Raw genomic sequence first — 20,121 nt, forward strand, 5'->3', positions numbered from 1 at the left:
TTACTAACTTATAAAGCGCTACATGGTCTGGCTCCACAGTATCTGAGTGAGTTTATTAATTACTACAACCCAGCACGTCCACTTCGTTCACAAGATGCAGGGTTACTTATAGTTCCTAAAATTAAAAAGACCACAGCTGGTGGAAGAGCGTTTTCTTACAAAGCTCCACAACTTTGGAATAATCTTCCTGCCTCTGTTCGGGATTCGGACACAGTCTCAATGTTTAAGTCTAGACTGAAAACATATTTATTTTCTCAGGCTTTTGATTAGTATAGACAAAGGCGCAGAGCTTGGGGGTTCTTGGTCATAGAAACTTGTGGTGATCAGGGATGTTGGGTTGCTGTCGTCCTGCCTCTCTTGTCCGATCACTCAGGTTTGATGACGGTGGGGAGATGGGCGCTGATGTCCTGTGAAAGCCTTCATGACCTTGTTACCTGCTCGCTCTCCCTTTTAGTTATGCTGTAATAATTAGGGCTGCCGGAGTCTAAAACTCTCTGTAAAACTGTTTGTCAACTAGCATTGTACATTATTAACTACATTCTCTGTTGTTTTACCCCGAGGGCATTCTGATGGAAACCTGTTTACCCGCCGAGGTTAAGGATTAAAGTCGAGACTGCCGGGACAACGATGCTGCTCCTGTCAGATGTGACGGGTCTGGAGTAATTGCAACGACAAGAAATCACTACAGACTTTATTGAAGACTAGAGCGGATAACAACTCTATTATTATTTAATTGTTTATTTATCTATTTATTACCAGTTATGACTTTTAGATAATTTAATTCTGTGTTTGTATGATTTGTGTAAATCGTGTATTTATTTAAAGTATCCTCCAGGCCACCCAAGAAGGATGGGCCCTGCTGAGTCTGGTTCCTCTCAAGGTTTCTTCCTGTAATTTTCAGGGAGTTTTTCCTTGCCACAGTCGCCCTCGGCTTGCTCAACAGGGGTTTTTGTATCTGTTGGTCCTGGATTTTGTAAAGTTGCTTTGAGACAATGTATATTGTAAAAAGCGCTATATAAATAAAGTTGACTTGACTTGACAACATTTAGTGAGTAAAACAGTAATTTGTTATAGAATTCTTGCTTAAATTGGTCAAAAATTCTGTTACATGTGTTATGGTTTCATTCTGTGTTTTGCACTATCATGTCCCCCTGTTCCTAATATGACGTCCTCCTTTTCGTGACTATGAATGTGGCCACCCTAGACTGGAAGCCTCTTAAATGTTTCTTTTTTTTTCTTTTATAAGCCTCTTAAATAAGCGCACGAAGCAGCGCGATTCACCGATGTAACAGTGGAGTGATGTTCACAAGTTTTACTTAATATTTTTAGTAGCTAGGTACATTAAAGTAGAAAGCGAGGATGGTTGGGTGTCACGCCTTTGGTTGCACTCGCCAAACGCGGGCTGCTCATTCCGTCGATTCGATTGGTGTAGTTCAGTGACGTCTGATTAATGCGCAGTAGCGTTAGCTTTCATTACGACCCTTTAACAACCTCGTAATTTATAGGATCCAGTGATGTACAGGAGAAAAATGTACACAGGACAAAACGTATAGGGTTTATTTTGAAAACCCCGTTCATTTTTGCCATTGAAAATCGGGCTTAGACCCGGGTCTCCAAATATGGGCATAACGAGGACTACAGAATGACGCACGACTTCAATGATCTATAAGGACACGATTGCGTAACCGTGCCCCCCACTGATCTCAGATGTCACTGACATGCTAGGAGCACTCTTTAATGTTTATGTTGTTGCAGAACTGATCTCCGGGTTGTGATTCGTGCAGTGGAGGCTAGGCTAAACATTTAATGACTCGGATCAATGGCACCACTGATCAGGTCAGACCGGAGCGATCGATCTACATCACAGCCAGCTGTGGAACAAATATGCTGTGTGAATATGAAGATGTCCCGTGTCCTCAAAAATGTCAGACGAAGGTCATTGGAGACGTTACCTTGGAGTTGGAGGTCGACTCCAGGAAGCAGAGTCTGTTCCCGAAGCCCTCTGCGGCCAGACACAGCTTCTGCTGTTCCTTGTGAAGGGTGGCTGAACACTGTAACACCACCTCGTCATCCTAAACACACACACACACACACACAGAGACACAAACATGGGGTTAGTAAGAATCAGAGCTGATCCGGGTGTTCGCTGAAGATCACATGACCACATAAGATCGTGTGTAAGGAACAGAACGTCATCAGGAACGTACCAGAACGTAGAAATAAACGTGAGAAGCTGATCACCTTTACATACAGCACGGTAAACAACCCCGAGTTACTTGAACTCATGCCCATACATTCGTTTTTAGGAGGACCTGATGTCCAGGAACTGCTTTCACAAACCCGAACCATTCGTTCTGGAATAATAAGGGTAGCATTATGGGCCCCCTCTTCCTAAAACCAGTTTGGGAAGGTGGGGGGGGTCCATCGTTAGTTAGCTAATACATAAAGTTGACCCCCCAATTATTACTGTATTATGTACATTCTGATCCACTCACTCACTCACTATCTTAACCGCTTATTTAATTAAGGTTGTGTGTGTGGGGGGGGGGTTTACGCCTATCCAAGCTTTTCAATGGGCGCAAGGCACACAGTGACACCTTGGCCCGGGGCGCCAGTACATCGCAGGGCGGACACACACACACATACACACACACCTATTCACCTATAGGGCAATTCAGTGTCTCCAATTAACTTGACTGCATGTTTTTGGACTGTGGGACACGGGGAGAACATGCAAACTCCACAGAGATCGAACCCAGGACCTTCTTGCTGTGAGGCGACAGTGCTACCCACTGCACACACAGACACGCCGTGTCTCTGTCCACTTACAACCGGTGCTAACAGGGTATGTGTTCCTAATAAATAGGCCAGTACGTTTAAATATTAAAGAATTTAAAAATCCCAACAACACTGCTGCACCTGCTACTCTCATACAGAACAACACACACTACCATGTTGGTGTCACTCACTGCAGTGCTGCGAATGAACAACCACCCAAACATCATCTGGTCAGGTGGGTCTCTTTTGATTGCTTAATAGGTTACAAGGGAACGGCACTGTACCAGATATGCTACAGTCAGTAATTGTATATGCACAAAGTGACCCCAAACTTACCAGTATGGTAGATGTAGCTTATAAAGTACAGGAATTAATACATGTAGTCACACACACACACACACACACACACACACACACGGAGCTGAGCCTGGTGTACAGTGATAACAGTGTGGCGTGAAGCCCGTGTTATCAGTGTGAGCTACATTTAGCAGTGTGGATTAGCAGTCGTTTAGTCTGTGTGTGTGTGTGTGTGTGTGTGTGTGTGTGTGTGTGTGTGTGTGTGTGTGAAGGGCTTATGCAAGGCTCATCTTTGTATGTCATCATTAGGGATGTCCCGATCATTAATTTTGATCCCGATACCGAGTCTCAAACCGATACTTGTATTTTCTAGATATTGTCTAGATAAGAACTAGATAATACTGTTCACACAGTGCACACTTCAAGTACATTACAGTTATTCAAATGAATCCAATGTACATGTTTAACAACTGAATAGCTCTGCAGTGCTGTAGGAAAAAAATTGCCTGTATCCAAGCTATTGCTTAATGTTCTTTTATTTTTACAAAATAAAAGTAAACAAACTTAGTGCAGCATTGTAGTAGTAAAACTAGAACACTCAAAATGAAGTGAAGGTTCTTTTTGAGGAAAATCAGCATCTCTGCCGTGTTAGCGTACAGCCGGTTCCTCTTCTCATCATATAATAATAAACTCGCTGTATTCGGCTGAGTGTTTATTTTTTAGGTGCCGTATCAAATTGGTAGTAATTGTAGATCGTTCGGTTAAATGATATCTGGTTTGTTTCTTATGAGCCACCGTACTTGTATGCGTGTTGTAACTGTAACAGACTGTTCTGTGGTTGTATCGTGACAATGGTTTGATGGACGTTTCTACGCGAAGTGAGTGTGTTTTGACCCTTTGGGGCTTCCACAGTGCATGCAATAGCGTGCTCGGCTAACGCGGTGACTCTAGCTGTGCGCTATTCGGTACCGTAACAGAAGAAGTTAATAAAGTGTTAAATGCTCCCGACAATTTGTGAATATAGCGTGTATTTATTTCTTTATTAAGCGAGTGCATCACTACGACGCTGGGTTACATAACTAAGCCAATCAGAGCGCTCGATACTGAGATGTCGTTCAGTCTTGTAACACGTAACGCGTAAAAGCTGTATGTTACGGTCCTGAAGTTTTCATACTCTGATTAAAATATATTGTTTTGTAAACCGGAGTGATCCTCGACTCACACACCATATAAATAGTAAAATTCTACAGTAATGAACGCGGCTCTGCTCCTACCGCATCGTGAAACGCTCGCATTGCAGACATTACACTTCACTGTTGGACTTGTTTAAAGTATTTCCACACAGCGGACATGCTGACGTAAAACAAAGGATCGGGCTTAGTAACGCCGATACCGATCAGTTAAAAAATGCCTTGATCGGCCCCGATTCCGATCTTTCAGATCGGATCGGGACATCCCTATTCATCATACTTCATAAACATTTCAGCTCAGCGAGATTTTGATCCTCTATCGTTAACAAAGCAAAGCGATGTTATCTGATCCAACGGCGTCTAAGAAGGGCGTAGGTCAAGGTCCTTACACAACCCCACCACTGTCTGCTGCAGGCACTAGCCGATTATGCTTGCTAGAGGGCGCCCAGCCGACCGGTAGCGCAGCCGAGATTCGAGGTGCGCTAGCGGATTATCCCGCTGTGCCACCTGAGCTCCCCCACACCCAGTGTTTTATGATGTGACTGGACATAATGTGACCCTGACCATGATAAAGAGATTGATAGGTGCTAGGTGAACAAATGATGTGGCAACAAGTGTGTTGCTTAGTAACCAAAAAAAAGGTGAACGTTTTCTAAAGCAGCCTGCTACATCTTAGCGGTGGGTGTGAGAGGATGTGGAAGTGGTAGCTTACTGGTTAAGGTACTGTGATTACTGATCAGAAGGTTGCTGGTTCAAGCCTCACGTCTGTGAGGCTGCAACTGTTGGGCTCCTAAGCCAGGGCCTGTATTTGAGGTGTCAGTTCAATGGCAGTGATTCGTTTTGGACTGTTAAGGGTAGCGTTTTGGGTGGAACGTCACCCTCTTCAACAAGCAGAACAGACCGAACCCCTGACCAAAGACCCGTGATAATCCACTAGCACACCGGCGCCGAGATTCTGAGCTCCCGGGTACGAATCTCGACTCTGCTACCGGTCGCTTGGACTCCCTGTAGCAGGCACGGTTGGCTAATGCCTGCAGCAGACGAATATGGTCACTTAAGTCTGCTGGGTGGGAAAGACCGGGTGGGAAAGAAAGGGGTGGGGTTATCAACGCCGTGTAGGGACCTTGGTTGAGATCGGGGCGTGGCTCTCCTCATCTGCATCTGTTGGATGTGCAGTGGGAGTAGGAACTGGTGGGGAAGTATAGTGTATAATTCTGCTTTGCCGGTCAGTCCAGCATAAGAAGTGCTGCCTTGTGCCTGTCAGTTCCAGTAAAAGAGGTGTAGTATCTGTACCGGTCAGTTCCACAGAAACAAGCAGGGTGTCTGTCTGCGTCCCATCATTCCCGGGGAAGAAGGTTCGGTATCTAAACCTGTCAGTGCCGATTTAGAAAGCCTGTCCTGTTTGCCTGCAGGTACCGGTGAGGGAGACGTTATCCTGTCCCCGTCAGGTCGGAGACCTGGGGTCTGTCTGAAAACCATGTGATCTCTGTACACAGACGCATTTTATGTTATTCTATACGCTCCTGAGAAGAAGGCGTGTCTAAATTCTTAGATGGCTTAAAATGCTGCCTACTGAGGTGCCTTATTTCAAAGCGATAATCTGACTCAATAACAAGGGAGTATTTAATGCTTCCTTAGCAATGAAGGCAATCCCAGCATTCTGTGCGGCACAACTTGTCTCCCAAAAAAATTACGAACATGCCGGGCGAATGCGGCGCAACCAACCGAGTTCTTCTCAAATGTGAATAAAATATCATTGATTTTGAATTTGGGCGGCACTGTGGGTCGGTGGGTAGCACTGTCACGCGGCGTCACAGCAAGAAGGTCCTGGGTTCGATCCTCAGGCGGGGCGGTCCGGGCCCTTTCTGTGTGGAGTTTGCATGTTCTCCCCGTGTCGGCGTGGGTTTCCTCCGGGAGCTCGGGTTTCCTCCCACAGTCCAAAAATATGCAGTCAGGTTAATTGGAGACACTGAAATGCCCTATAAGCGAATGAGTGAGTGTATGTGTCTAAGTGTGTGTGGACTGGCACCCTGTCCAGGGTGTTACTGTGTGCCTTGCGCCCTTTGAAAAGCTGGGATAGACTCCAGCACAACCCCTCCCCCGTGGATCGCTGTAATCGCTGTCTAAGTAGTGTGTCTAAATAATCTGCCTTATAGGTTCGATGTCTTATTAGGATCCTCTCCACATAGGCAGCTGCCTAGGTAGGCAGTAGGCAGCAAGGCAGCTCAATGGTGATCAAAACGATAACGGGAACCCCATACAAGATGCCCGATTTGGTGTTAGCTTACTCTTCCCTATACACACACACACACACACACACACACACACACACACACACACACACACACACACACACACACACTTTAGGCCATTACTGCGCTGACACAATCCAATCAGTGTGAGCCGGTAGAGCTCTGGACTGTAAGCCAAAGCCCAGATTGGCTGAAAGCAGCTGTACACACGACCTGACAAATGGAAACATGCTGTAATGTGTGCTAATGGACCGAGATCACTCGGGTCTATAACCTTCTGACACATTCTAACACACACACACACACACACACACACACACACTTCATATTTTTGTATCATGAAAGATTAATAATGCTTGGTATAGGGCATGTAAAACACAGTGAACACAATGACTGTGTACTTAACATTATGGGCAGTGCAGTGGGTGGTTGTGGGTTGTGGGTGTACCCCATTCCCCCCCCCCCCCCCCCTCCCAAAAAAATAGGTTGTGATCATCATCAGTAGTATGGGAACTCAAAAGCAGCTCCAAGTAACACAGCAACCCAAAGCAAGTCCCATGACAAGCCATCTAGCGGGCACAATATTGTCCACCGTGTCTGCTGGGTGGGGAAGTGACAGGACTAAAGACGACGTTCGCCTGGCTCCGCTCGCCCTGTCGCGCACATGGAAGCTGGACAAAACACTTCCACGTCTTCGGACTGTCGGAGGAAACCGGAGCTCCCGTAGGAAACCGCCACACACAGAAAGGACCCGGACCGCTCCACGTGGGAATCGAACCCAGAACCTTCTTGCCCTATACCTTGACGAATGAGATGAGCCGAACAAATCCAGAAGTGCACTGTATTTTTACTTATCCACATAGGTCGGGCGGCATGGTGGCTCGGTGGGTAGAACTGTCTCGTCACAGCAAGAAGGTCCTGGGGTCGATCCACAGGTGGGGTTGGTCTGGGTCATTTCTGTGTGGAGTTTGCATGTTCTCCCCGTGTCTGTGTGGGTTTCCTCCAACAGTCCAAGGACGTCCAAGTGAGGTGAATTGGAGACACAAAATTGTCCATGACTGTGTTTGATATTTACATGATATTTACTTATCCAAAGCAGCTTACAGTTGTGACAGTATACAATCTAAGCAATAGAGGGTTAAGGGCCTTGCTCAAGGGCCCGACAGTAGCAACCTGGTAGTGGTGAGGCTTGAACCGGCAACCTTCTGATTACTGGTCAAGGACCTTAACCACTAGGCTACAGCTGCCCCATTTAGCAGACGCTCTTATCCAAAGTGACTTACAGTTGTGACAGTATACAATCTAAGCAATTGAGGGTTAAGGGCCTTGCTCAAGGGCCCGGCAGCGGCAACCTGGCAGTGGTGGTGCTAGAACCAGCGACCCTGCACCCGGTCGATGAATCGATAAATAAATACATAACTAAACTGCACCAGTTGGACTCGGTCAATTTGAATCCCAGCGAACTGAATCGAATTTCATCGCAATGAAATGAATCTAATTCATTCATGGAATGCCCGGGTGCCGCGCCCGCCGACGGCCCAGTTCGTTCGCCACCCGGTTTGATGCATGACGGAAAAGCTGTGCCGTCGGGAAGCTGCCGCTACATACTTCATATTTCCATCTGATCCTGCTGCGAGGGGCTAGTGGAATTACGGAAGCTTTGCGGCGTCCATGTGTGTGTGTGTGTGTGTGTGGGCTGAATTGAGTCAGTGGTGTAGGTGGTTTTCTGAGTGGGTGTGTGCTCGAAAGACAAATGATGCCGCAACCCTGAACTCCGGCTGTAATCGAGTTATATAATGAATAAGAGCGAGAGAGCGAGAGAGAGAGAGAAGGAAAATGAGAGAGTGAGAGAGAACGTTCCTGCTTAGGAATCTCCAATTGCTACCTTTAACACGCTAATAATTAAGAGATGTAATCCTGTAACTATTAGGGATGTCCCGATATTTTAACTGATCGGTATCGGCTTTACTGAGCCCGATCTTAAGCCCGATCCTTCGTTTTACGTCAGCGGTCAAGCAGGTGTCGTAAACGGTGAGTGTAATGTCTGCAATGCGAGCGTTTCACCAGGCGGTAGGAGCAGAGCTGCGTTCATCACTGTAGAATTTTATTATTTATATGGTGTGTGAGTCGAGGATCACTCCGGTTTACAAAACAATATCTTTTAATCCGAGTATGAAAACTTCAGGACCGTGACATACAGCTTTTACGCGTTACGTGTTACAAGACTGAACGACATCTCAGTATCGAGCGCTCTGATTGGCTTAGTTATGTAACCGAGCGTCGTAGTGATGCACTCGCTTAATAAAGAAATAAATACACGCTATATTCACAAATTGTCGGGAGCATTTAACACTTTATTAACTTCTTCTGTTACGGTACCGAATAGCGGACAGCTAGAGTCATCGCGTTAGCCGAGCACGCTATTGCATGCACTATGGAAGCCCCAAAGGGTCAAAACACACTCACTTCGCGTAGAAACGTCCATCAAACCATTGTCACGATACAACCACAGAACAGTCTGTTACAGTTACAACACGCATACAAGTACGGTGGCTCATAAGAAACAAACCAGATATCATTTAATCGAACGATCTACAATTACTACCAATTTGATACGGCACCTAAAAAATAAACACTCAGCCGAATACAGCGAGTTTATTATTATATGATGAGAAGAGGAACCGGCTGTCCGCTAACACGGCAGAGATGCTGATTTTCCTCAAAAAGAACCTTCACTTCATTTTGAGTGTTCTAGTTTTACTACTACAATGCTGCACTAAGTTTGTTTACTTTTATTTTGTAAAAATAAAAGAACGTTAAGCAATAGCTTGGATGCAGGCAATTTTTTTTCCTACAGCACTGCAGAGCTATTCAGTTGTTAAACATATACATTGGATTGATTTGAATAGCTGTAATGTAGTTGAAGTGTGCACTGTGTGAACAGTATTATCTAGTTCTTATCTAGACAATATCTAGAAAATACAAGTATCGGTTTGAGACTCGGTATCGGATCGGGATCAAAATTAATGATCGGGAACAAAAAAACATGATCGGGGCATCCCTAGTAACTATGATCGTGAACGTGAGCTCTGGGCTCTAAATCTCAGCAGTGCTTTCGACCTGGCTGGCCATCCAACAGGCGCAATTGGTTGTGCCCGAGGAAGGGATGGTCTGTGGGGTTCTTCATTGCTGCTGTAAATGTGCGACCTCTGCTAGCTGGTTGAGGTGCTTGATGTGTGGGTGATTCCCAAAAAAGGATAGCAATACTGTACGTACGCGATACAGCTCTCTGTAAGAGTCCATCACTTGCTGGTAGAAAGAAGCCGCCAGGGGGTTGGTAGATAAATTGCAAACATGAATTGGAAATGACTAGAGGAAGGTTTCTTCCTGTATTTTTAAGGGAGTTTTTCCTCGCCACTGTCGCCCTCGGCTTGCTCAACAGGGGGTTTTTGGTCTGTCGGTCCTGGATTCTGTCAATTTGCTTTGAGACGATGTCTATTGTAAACAGCGCTATACGAATACACTTGACTAGATCAGCCCTGCGATGGATTGGTGCTCTGTCTAAGGTTTTCCTACCTTGCACCCCATGTTTCGTGATGAAACGGGACACACTGTGACCCTGGTCATTATAAAATGAAATGACAGCCAATGACCTGTTGCAGCTCCAACATCACAGGGCTGAGCTATCAGTACTAGACTAGTGAATAGGGGCAGTTGTAGCCTAGTGGTTAGGGTACTGGACTAGTAATCAAAAAGGTCGCTGGTTCAAGCCCCACCACTGCCAGGCTGCCACTGTTGGGCCCTTGAGCAAGGCCCTTAACCCTCAATTGCTCAGACAATATACTGTCACAGTACTGTAAGTCGCTTTGAATAAAAGCGTCTGCTAAATGCTTAAAATGTAATGTAATGTAAAATGTAGTGATTAGAAGGTTGCTGGTTTAAGCCCCACATGTGATCCGTCACTACACGTGCTGACAGTACAAGATGAAACTCTATTCAATTCAGGCACAGGCACCGGTTATATTTGAACTGAATAGCACCATGATGGGGGGGTCATTTTTAAAAAATATAAAGGGTTTATAAGACTGAGTAGGTTATACTGAGCCTTCAGCAAAACTATAAGTGCAGAACACAACCATAAGTAATGGGACAGATGGTGTACAAGGAATAAACAAGGACAAACACCATGCATACAAACAACACAGAACATGAGCTGAATTAAAATCCAAAATCATTTTTTTATTTATTACTTCATTTAATCAAGAACTTTATCCTGGTCAGGGTTGCGGTCAGTCTGTTTTCATCGGGAGACACTGGGCACGAGGCAGAAACACCTTAGAGAGGGCAGCAATTTATCACAGGGCTTTGGCCCTGTCTATAATGTCTATATAGATGCCCAGTGGACAGCACTTCTGAGATTAGACCCCAGATTTCTGTGATAGTGGGCTAGTGTAACAGGTCCACATCCACAGTCAGTCATTGTCATTAGTCATTGATATATCGCTGTAGCTGCACAAAAAGCTGGAGCACGTATGTGGCAGAGGATAGCTGTTGTGTTCCAAATACCATCCTATATACTAAATAGTGTGCTAAATCAGATTTCGACCAATAGCAAGGCTACTATTTTGAGAACACGGTATTTAGGATATTGTGTGCGGTTTGAGACACAACCCCTTCAGCTTGTCAATTAAGCAGAGTTCTCTTTGCATCAAGTGCATCATAATCCTGTATCCCATGCTTTACAGTGCTGGTGGAGATCAAACCAGCACTGTAAAGCATTGTAAAGCCTGAGCTTGAGGGCACTTTCCAATCTCTAAACAATCGGTCCTTAGAGACCCAACATCAATAATCAGAACACAAAGAAGGAAAGAAACTAAGGAAAACTAGGGCAAGAAATGCTGGGGTTGCATTGGGCTACAGGTTGTGGATTAAATTGCTTCCATTTGTTTATTTCATATATTTTATTATTATTATTAGTTATTTATTTTTATTTATTTATTTATTTGTACTTTTTGGGGTACTGTTTTGTAATTTGCTCAGTTTTCGTGCACTTTAATATGCAAACTGTTTGTTGTATTGTTTAGAGTTTAAAAAAATTAAAAATAAATAAAATAACATTATAAATAAATAATATAAATATATAATATGAATATAAAAATATAAAAATAAAAAATAATATAAAAATATATAAATAATATAAATAAAAAATAATATGAATAAATAATATAAATACATAAATAAATAATATAATTATATAATATGAATACAAAAATATATAATATAAATAAAAAGTAATATAAATAAATAATATAAATACATATGAATATAAAAAATATATAAATAATATGAATAAAAAATAATATAAATTATTAAATAAATAAATAATATAAATACATAATATGAATATAAAAATATATAAATAATATAAATAAAAACTAATATATATATATATATATATATATATATATATATATATAAAGTAATATAGATAACAAATAAAACATAATATAAATAAATAATATAAATACATAATATGAATATAAAAATATATAAATAATATAAATAAATAAACAAAATAAATGCGAGGATGGTGCGGCAACTGCTGGACACATGCCAGCTACTCAATCCACCAGTGTAGAGACAAAAAAAGCAGAATGAATGCTATTTCTTCTTCTTTCTTCAACTTTTACATTTTGATCTGAATGTTAACTGTTTACTGTCTTTTTTCTCTCTTTTAAGATATTTGTATTAAATAGGGTTAAACAAACTCAACACACAACAGTTTTCTACATGATGATGATGATGATGATTGATGCGCCAAAGCCATTAAGCTTCACTAAACCACACAATTACAGAAGTGACACTTCTACATATGATGTGATGCTGTACATAAATCCATGGCGGGTTTCATTCCGGCTCTCAGTACTCGCCCTGTTTGTGTTTACTCTCGGCGGGCAGCAGTGTTGCTAGACCACTGATCACGACCTTGAGCATCACAGGACAGAGAGAGCTGGATCTCAGCGCCTGCTATGCACATGGAGGAAGGGCCGGGTGCTAGCCTGCTGTCTCTGAGTGAGAGAGATAAAAAGAGACAGATTGCAGTAAGGGAAGGCTGCAATGCAGATGATTGGAGAAGCTCTCTGATTGAGACGGCTGATTGAGATACCATCACAGCACACGGGGCCATGGGAGGCTTTTTGTCCTTCCTTTATACGTCCGGCTTTATTGAGAGGATTAGAAACGGTTTCAGGTGCACTCTGGTAGAACAAAAACATCTCGACTGAAATAGAAATCAACTGATAATTAATAATCTGGTTTTGTTGTTTAATTGAACGCTCTATTTTTGCAATATTGGATCCAAGATAACATGATACAGACCTCCTGTATATGAATGAAAGCAACAGAGCAGCAGCACACTATCAGCTTCACTTACCATATAGAAGCACTTTGAAGTTCTACAATTACTGACTGTAGTCCATCTGTTTCTCTGCATGTTTGTTAGCCCCCTTTCATGCTGTTCTATAATGGTCAGGACCACCACAGAGCAGGTATTATTTAGATGGTGGATCATTCTCAGCACTGCACTGACACTGACATGGTGGTGGTGTGTTAGTGTGTGTTGTGCTGGTATGTGCTCACTGTCACTGCTGGACTGAGAATAGTCCACCAATCAAAAATATCCAGCCAACAGCACCCCGTGGGCAGCGTCCTGTGACCACTGATGAAGGTTTTGAAGATGACCGACTCAAACAGCAGCAATAGATGAGCGATCGTCTCTGACTTTACATCTACAAGGTGGACCGACTAGGTAGGAGGGTCTAATAGAGTGGACAGTGAGTGGACACGGTATTTAAAAACTCCAGCAGCACTGCTGTGTTTGATCCACTCATACCAGCACAACACACACTAACACACCACCACCATGTCAGTGTCACTGCAGTGCTGAGAATGATCCACCACCCAAACAGCAGGTTAAAAAAAAGTATGTAGAGAAACAGATGGACTACAGTCAGTAATTGTAGAACTACAAAGTGCTCCTATATTGTAAGTGGAGCTGATAAAATGGACAGTGAGTGTAGAAACAAGGAGGTGGTTTTAATGTTATGGCTGATCAGTGTATATATATATAAAGAGCAATGGCCCGAGGACTGAGCCCTGAGGGACACCACAAGACACGGAAGCACCAGTCAGATTTATGACCTCCGATCGAGACAAACTGTTGCCTGTCTGCTAGCTGTGACTGAAACCATGCAAGTGGCATAGGGAACCACTGCCATTGCGCATCCTGGTACATTCTTTCCACAGGTGAGCGACCAACAGTCCAGTTCTGATTCTCACATACCCATTGTAGGTGCAAGCTACAAAGCACTGCGTGTTCTATCTGGAAATTTCTATCGGACTGGACGGGCTAGCCTTCGTTCCCCACTTGAATTAACGAGCCATGGGCGCCCACAACCCTCTCCTTGGTGGTCACTGTTGGTGGGTACTAACCTCTGTATGCTGAAAAGACCTCTTAAGATCTGCTGTTTTGGAGATGGAGATTTTGTCCGAAATCTGTTAAATCGAGGTATCTTTGTAATCAACAATATTCGCTTCACCTGTCAGTGGTTGTAAGGTTGCAGCGGATGGGTGCTAGACAATAGAGCCATGAAGGTCTTCCGGACGCCAAACTGCATGAGCGGCTGACTGCACTGACCACCTAATCTTTACGCCTTATCACTGGCTTAAATATAGAGCCTTGACCGAGTCCTAAAATTAGCGCTGGCCTAATGGACATCGAAACGAGCTCGGCTAGCTGCAACGTAAAGCCTCTCATCAAAGTTTCCCTGCAGCATCTGCGGGCTATTAGACGAACCACTGCGGAACGTGCTGTTCATCATGGATAATGAGGTGTTAAAAGAAAATGCGAAGTCTACTGTGATTGACATGTTAATCATGGAGCACAAGAGCGAAATCGCGGCGCGACTATGCTACCTGATAAAGCGCCGGATAAAAGCGCTTCTGCATGGCAACAGGCATTTCATTGCTATTACCGAGGGTGAGGAGTACTATTCGGATACTTGTAGTAGCAGGGAACGATTTACAATGTGATGAGTTCAAATTTGAGCGTTCTTCAAAAAGTTTCTGCACGAACGAGGCTGACCCACGCCCCCCTCCGACACGTGTGCAGCATGCCGTATGCATCTTATCACCTACACTTTGATGAGTGCAGTGCAGCTCAGCGTTGTGTACGGAGAGACACACTCTGATTCGCACTCTCTCCCCGTTTCTGTGCAGACGCCATCAATCAGCCAGCAGAGGTCGTAATTGCACCAGTCATGAGAGAGAGATGTTTTCGGTTATAAGCCGTTCAGGTGGCGCAGCGGTAAAAAGACGCACTGCAACCAGGGCTGGATTCTGAGTACGTGGTATCGAATCCAGCTCTGCCTCCCCGGTTCGAAGCTGAGTGGCTGTATGAGCAACGATTGACCGGTTGCTCATATGGGGGGGTGGGACAAAGAACCGGATGTGGGTCTCTCTCTGTCAGAATGCGATTACGACCTCTGCCGGCTGATTGGAGGCGCCTGCACAAGAGATGAGGGAGGGTGCCCTTAGGGTGCGTCTCTCCGCATGCAACGCTAGGTGGCGCCACACTCATCAATGTGTGGGTGGAAAAGATGCATCTGGCTGCTGCTCGTGTTTCGGAGGGGATGTGGGTTAGCTTCGATCTCTTCTGTCAGGGCGGGGTTCGGCATAGACAGAGAGGAAGCACGATGCAAATTGAACAATTGGATGCGCTAAAGGGGGAGAAAAAGGGGGAAAAAAATGTTTTCGGTTGAGCGTGTAGTCACATCATCATCACATGAAAATCTTCTTCGCATTAAAGCTTCTTTGAGCGTCCAAAAAGGTGGAAATCAGATGGCGCTAAATCCAGACTATAAGCATCTCTCAGTGTCTCAGACACGACCGATTACTCCTCCTCTTACTACACCCTCACCGCTTCCAACCAAAATATAAAAGTGCAGAAACTACTAGGATAGTAGTTTAGTAGGATTTTAATAGCATGTTCTACAGGAACAGTAGTCACTCATTACACAAGGTTTATCAGTTCACAAGGTTATATCAAACACACTCCTGGACAATTTCGTATCTTCAATTCACCTCACTTGCACGTCTTTGGACTGTGGGAGGAAACCAGAGGACCAGAGGAAACCCACGTGGACAACCAGGTGTCTATACGAGCATGACTGGGTATGTCTTGGGATGATGGGGGGTGGCTGAAGCATTGAAAGCCTAAGCCTGGCCAAAACTCCAGGGTATTCCTGCCCCGAGTCCAGTGTTTCCTGGTGGACCCGGACATGCCGAGTGTCAAAGTAATGTTCGCAACACAGTATAGTAAGAAACCCAGCATTACCCAGCATTCCTGATCCAGAGGCCAACCTTTTTTGCACCACGGACCGGTTTCATATAAGATATAATTTCATGGACTGGCGGGGAAGAGAGGATTTAATAATATTGCTCTTAAACGCTGTTCAACGAGACGCTGCTCCCACCCAGGGGTGACAATAAGACAATAACACCCGAAATAGAAGCAGTGAAAACTGCTTTTCCAGCGATCTCTAATTATTTATTCTTTCTGTGCGGCCCGGTAATAAATAGGACCGCACAATGGTTGGGGACCACCATAAACTGTCCATAAAACAGAATCAATTTACTGCTAAAAGGACCACACAACGTAAACAAATCTGTATTGTTTTTACCTAAACCAAGCCTGACAGTTTTGTAATACTGTGCTTCCGATGTTTTGCTTCCCAGTGTATGTTGGTGCCTGGACAGGGAGCAAATCAAACTGAAGCATGAGGGCATGAGGGCATGATGCCGACAGGCTGCACATTTACTCATCAACATTCTGGCACTTCTGGTACGGAGTCAAAGCAGCAACAGAACCAGAGTGCAGAGTCAAAGCAGCAGCAATCCTGTCCAAATACACGTGTGGTAGTATCCCTACCAGTCTACCAGTTTCTAGTTCATACTGTCTGCAGTGAAATAATTGGCAAAGTAGAGCAGTTGTGTTGTTGAATAATAGGGATGAGTAAATGTCTTCACATGTAAAGAAAGAAACATTTACATTTATGGCATTTAGCAGACGCTCGTATCCAGAGCGACTTACAAAATACTTCCATAGTAAACATTTCATTACTCTAGTCTAAGTAAACAACAGTTCAAGAACACAAATTAATAAATAAGAGTGTTAGTAAGTAAACTCAAGTCAGCTCAAGTGCTTTTTAAAGACAGCAAGAGACTTAGAAGTTCAGACAGACAGAGGAAGCTCGTTCCACCACTTGGGTGCAAGTACAGAGAAGAACCTTGATGCTGATGCTCGTGTTCCTCGAGTCCTGGGTGGAGGATCAAGTCGAGCGAGACTAGTGGCTCGGAGGTTGCGTGGTACAGAGCGGGGTTTGATTAGACCATGAAGGTAACTTGGGGCTGGTCCATTTTTGGCTTTGTAGGCGAGCATCAGTGTTTTAAACAGGAAGCCAGTGAAGAGAACCCAGCAGTAAGGTGAGTAAGGTGGCTGTGTTTAGGTTGGTTAAAAAGCAGACGGGCAGCCACATTCTGAATGAATGAATGAATGAATGAATGAATGAAAGAAAGAAAGAAAGAAAGAAAGAAATCAAGAAGGAAAGAAAGAAATTAAGAAAGAAATCAAGAAGGAAAGAACTCAAGAAAGAAAAAGAAAATAAGAAAGAAAGAAATCAAGAAGGAAAGAACTCAAAAAAGAAAAAAAAATCAAGAAAAAAAAATCAAGAAAAAATCAAGAGAGCAAAAAAGAAAGGAAAAAATAAATCAAGAAAGAAAGAAAAGAAAGAAAGAAAAGAAAGAAAATAAGAAAGAAATCAAGAAGGAAAGAAAGAAAGAAAATAAGAAAAAGAAAGAAAGAAAGAAAGAAAGAAAGAAAGAAAAGAAAGAAATCAAGAAGGAAAGAAAGAAAGAAAATAAGAAAGAAATCAAGAAGGAAAGAACTCAAGAAAGAAAAAGAAAATAAGAAAGAAAGAAATCAAGAAGGAAAGAACTCAAAAAAGAAAAAAAAAATCAAGAAAGAAAAAAATCAAGAAAAAATCAAGAGAGCAAAAAAGAAAGGAAAAAATAAATAAATCAAGAAAGAAAAAAATCTAAGAAAAAATCAAAAAAGCAAGAAAGAAATAAAAAAGAACTCAAAAAGGAAATCAAGAAAGAAAGAAATCAAGAAAGAAATTTAAAAAAAATCAAGAAAAAAAATCAAGAAAGAAAATAAGAAAGAAATCAAGAAAGCAAGCAAGAAAGAAAAAAGAAATCAAGGAAGAAATCAAAAAGGAAAGAACTCGAGAAAGAAAATGAAAAATCAAGAAAGAAAGAAAAAAATAAAGAAAGAAAGAAAATAAGAAAGAAAGCAAGAAAGAAAATCAAGGAAGAAATCAAGAAGGAAAGAACTCAAGAAAGAAAAAGAAAAATCAAGAAAGAAAAAAAATCAAGAAATACATCAAGAAAGAAAGAAAATAAGAAAGAACGAAATCAAGAAGAAAATAAATCAAGAAGAAAATAAATCAAGATGTAAATAAATCAAGAAATTAAGAAAGAAATCAAGAAAGAAATCAGAAAATTAAGAAAGAAATGAAGGGTGAGAAAGTGGAGGACAGACAGGTAAGAACGGACACCAGGACTGCAGAATGAATGAAGCTGTTGGACGGAGGCAGCGCGTGTCAGTCGTTTTTGAGTCACGTCTGCTTACACACTCACTAACCAGCTGAAACTCGCCGGCCTGAACTATTTATTGACTGTGTGAGATGGAAAGTGAGAAAGAAAGAAAGAAAGAAGCGAGAGAGAGAAACCATCGTAAAGCAGAAAGCTCCCTTGTCACCTGAAGCAAACAGGAGGAAGGAAGATGAGCATGCGGCACAAACCCATAATGCATCTGGGCCGCTCCTCTAAATCAGCAGCGTTTGACATCTCCGGTGCTCTGGCGTGGCTCATCGGCTCGTACATCAGACCTTTCCGGGCGCTCCCACTCAGCCTGGGAAAACCTGTCGGCTCGTGACGAGACGGAGCATCCGAGTGAGCATGAGCGGGTCGATGGTGGTACAGCGCTGTATGAGGAGCTGAGCTCTCGCGACGGGACAAAATTCGTAGGCTGAGGCAGCGGCAGCACGCGACCGATCAGACCTGTCGGAAAAGTAAAATGCTGCCTACTGAGGTGCCTTCGTTCTAAGCGATAATCTGACTGAATAATGAGGGAGCATCCGATGCGTCCTTAGCCGTGAAGGCAATCCCAGCATTCAGTGCTGCACAACCTTCTCTCACAAAAAATTACAAGCATGCCAGATGGATGCAGAGCAACCAATGGAGTTCTTTTTAATTGTAAATACATTCTCGTTGATTTTTCATTTGTATAAAGGTGGAATAATACAAGTGTCATTAATTTGCAAATTTAGGCTCACCAGTGACCGGTACACGGAGGGAGATGTTAGCTGGCATGCTAGCGGGTTGTGCCGTCTCAGCCCATTGGTGTAAATGGCCTGAGGCTAACTGTGTTAGCATAGTAAGCTAAAACTACGATGATAGAATCAACATAATCGCTGTTTAAGTACAGTAGTGCGTCTAAATCAGTGGTCCTCAACCACCGGGCTGCGGACCGGTACCGGTACGTGGGTCATTTATTACCGGGCCGCACAGAAAGAATAACTAACTAGCAACGTCAGCAATGAAAACACTGCTCTTATTTCCAACACACAGGTGTTTATCGTCTCATATCACCCCCAGGTGGAAGCACTTTGTGCACTTCATTTGTGAGAAGTATAGTTATTCTATTTGAAATCCTACCGCCCCCGCCGGTCTGTGAAATTATATCTTGTATGAAACCGGTCCGTGGTGCAAAAAAAGTTGGGGACCGCTGGTCGAAATAATCTGCCTTATAAGTTCGATGTGTTATTAGAATCCTCTCTACACAGGCAGCTGCCTAGGTAGGCAGCAAGGCAGCTCGCTAGGTTTTCGGACAGACCCCTAAACTGTCCACAGATCATGCTAATTACCTATGATAAAAAAAAAAAAAATCATGATGAAATGTAAAACATAGGCTGAAATAAATTCTTCGGTTCAGTCTTGCAGTCTTGCGTCGTCTAACAGTGCCTCCCGTTTTGTACTCTTGAGTTTCTCGAATAAATAAATAAAGACATTACAAACAAGCCCCGTCATGCTAACTGTTATATCGTGTAACTCTTGGCGCATTGATTTGGTTTATATTGATCATTCCAGCAGTTAGCTTAGACGTGACGATACAACACAACAATAAATGCATTAAAATCTGACTGGCTAGTTTAGGAGAAAATGTTAACAAACAAGCACAACAAACCTCTTGGATCTAGTCAACAAAAGAAGATACAAGCCTATCGGGCTGGAGTGTACACAGTCTTCTTTAAACACCTCCAGTTTCCCCAGAAAGAATTGCCCTGTAGCTTTAAATTCAGTTTACTCAAATTGTTCTGCCTATGCCGATCCCTGCCCTGACCGAGGAGATCGAAGCTAACCCACATCCCCTCCGACACGTGAGAAGCAAGCCGTATGCATCATGCCACCCACTTATTGACGAG

The 20,121-nt window shown here is 43.3% G+C and overlaps 1 protein-coding gene across 1 annotated transcript in view; it reads right to left on the reverse strand.

Moving 5' to 3' along the window:
* The window catches only part of ryr2a (ryanodine receptor 2a (cardiac)), a 206,236-nt gene that overhangs the window by 153,376 nt on the left and 32,739 nt on the right, over positions 1-20,121 (reverse strand). Inside the window, exon 2 of the mRNA XM_063002781.1 lies at positions 1,953-2,072. Coding sequence (XP_062858851.1) covers positions 1,953-2,072 — 120 coding nt within the window. The remainder of the gene's footprint in view (positions 1-1,952; positions 2,073-20,121) is intronic.

Source organism: Trichomycterus rosablanca, chromosome 10 (assembly GCF_030014385.1).
Source record: "Trichomycterus rosablanca isolate fTriRos1 chromosome 10, fTriRos1.hap1, whole genome shotgun sequence".
NCBI lineage: Eukaryota > Metazoa > Chordata > Actinopteri > Siluriformes > Trichomycteridae > Trichomycterus > Trichomycterus rosablanca.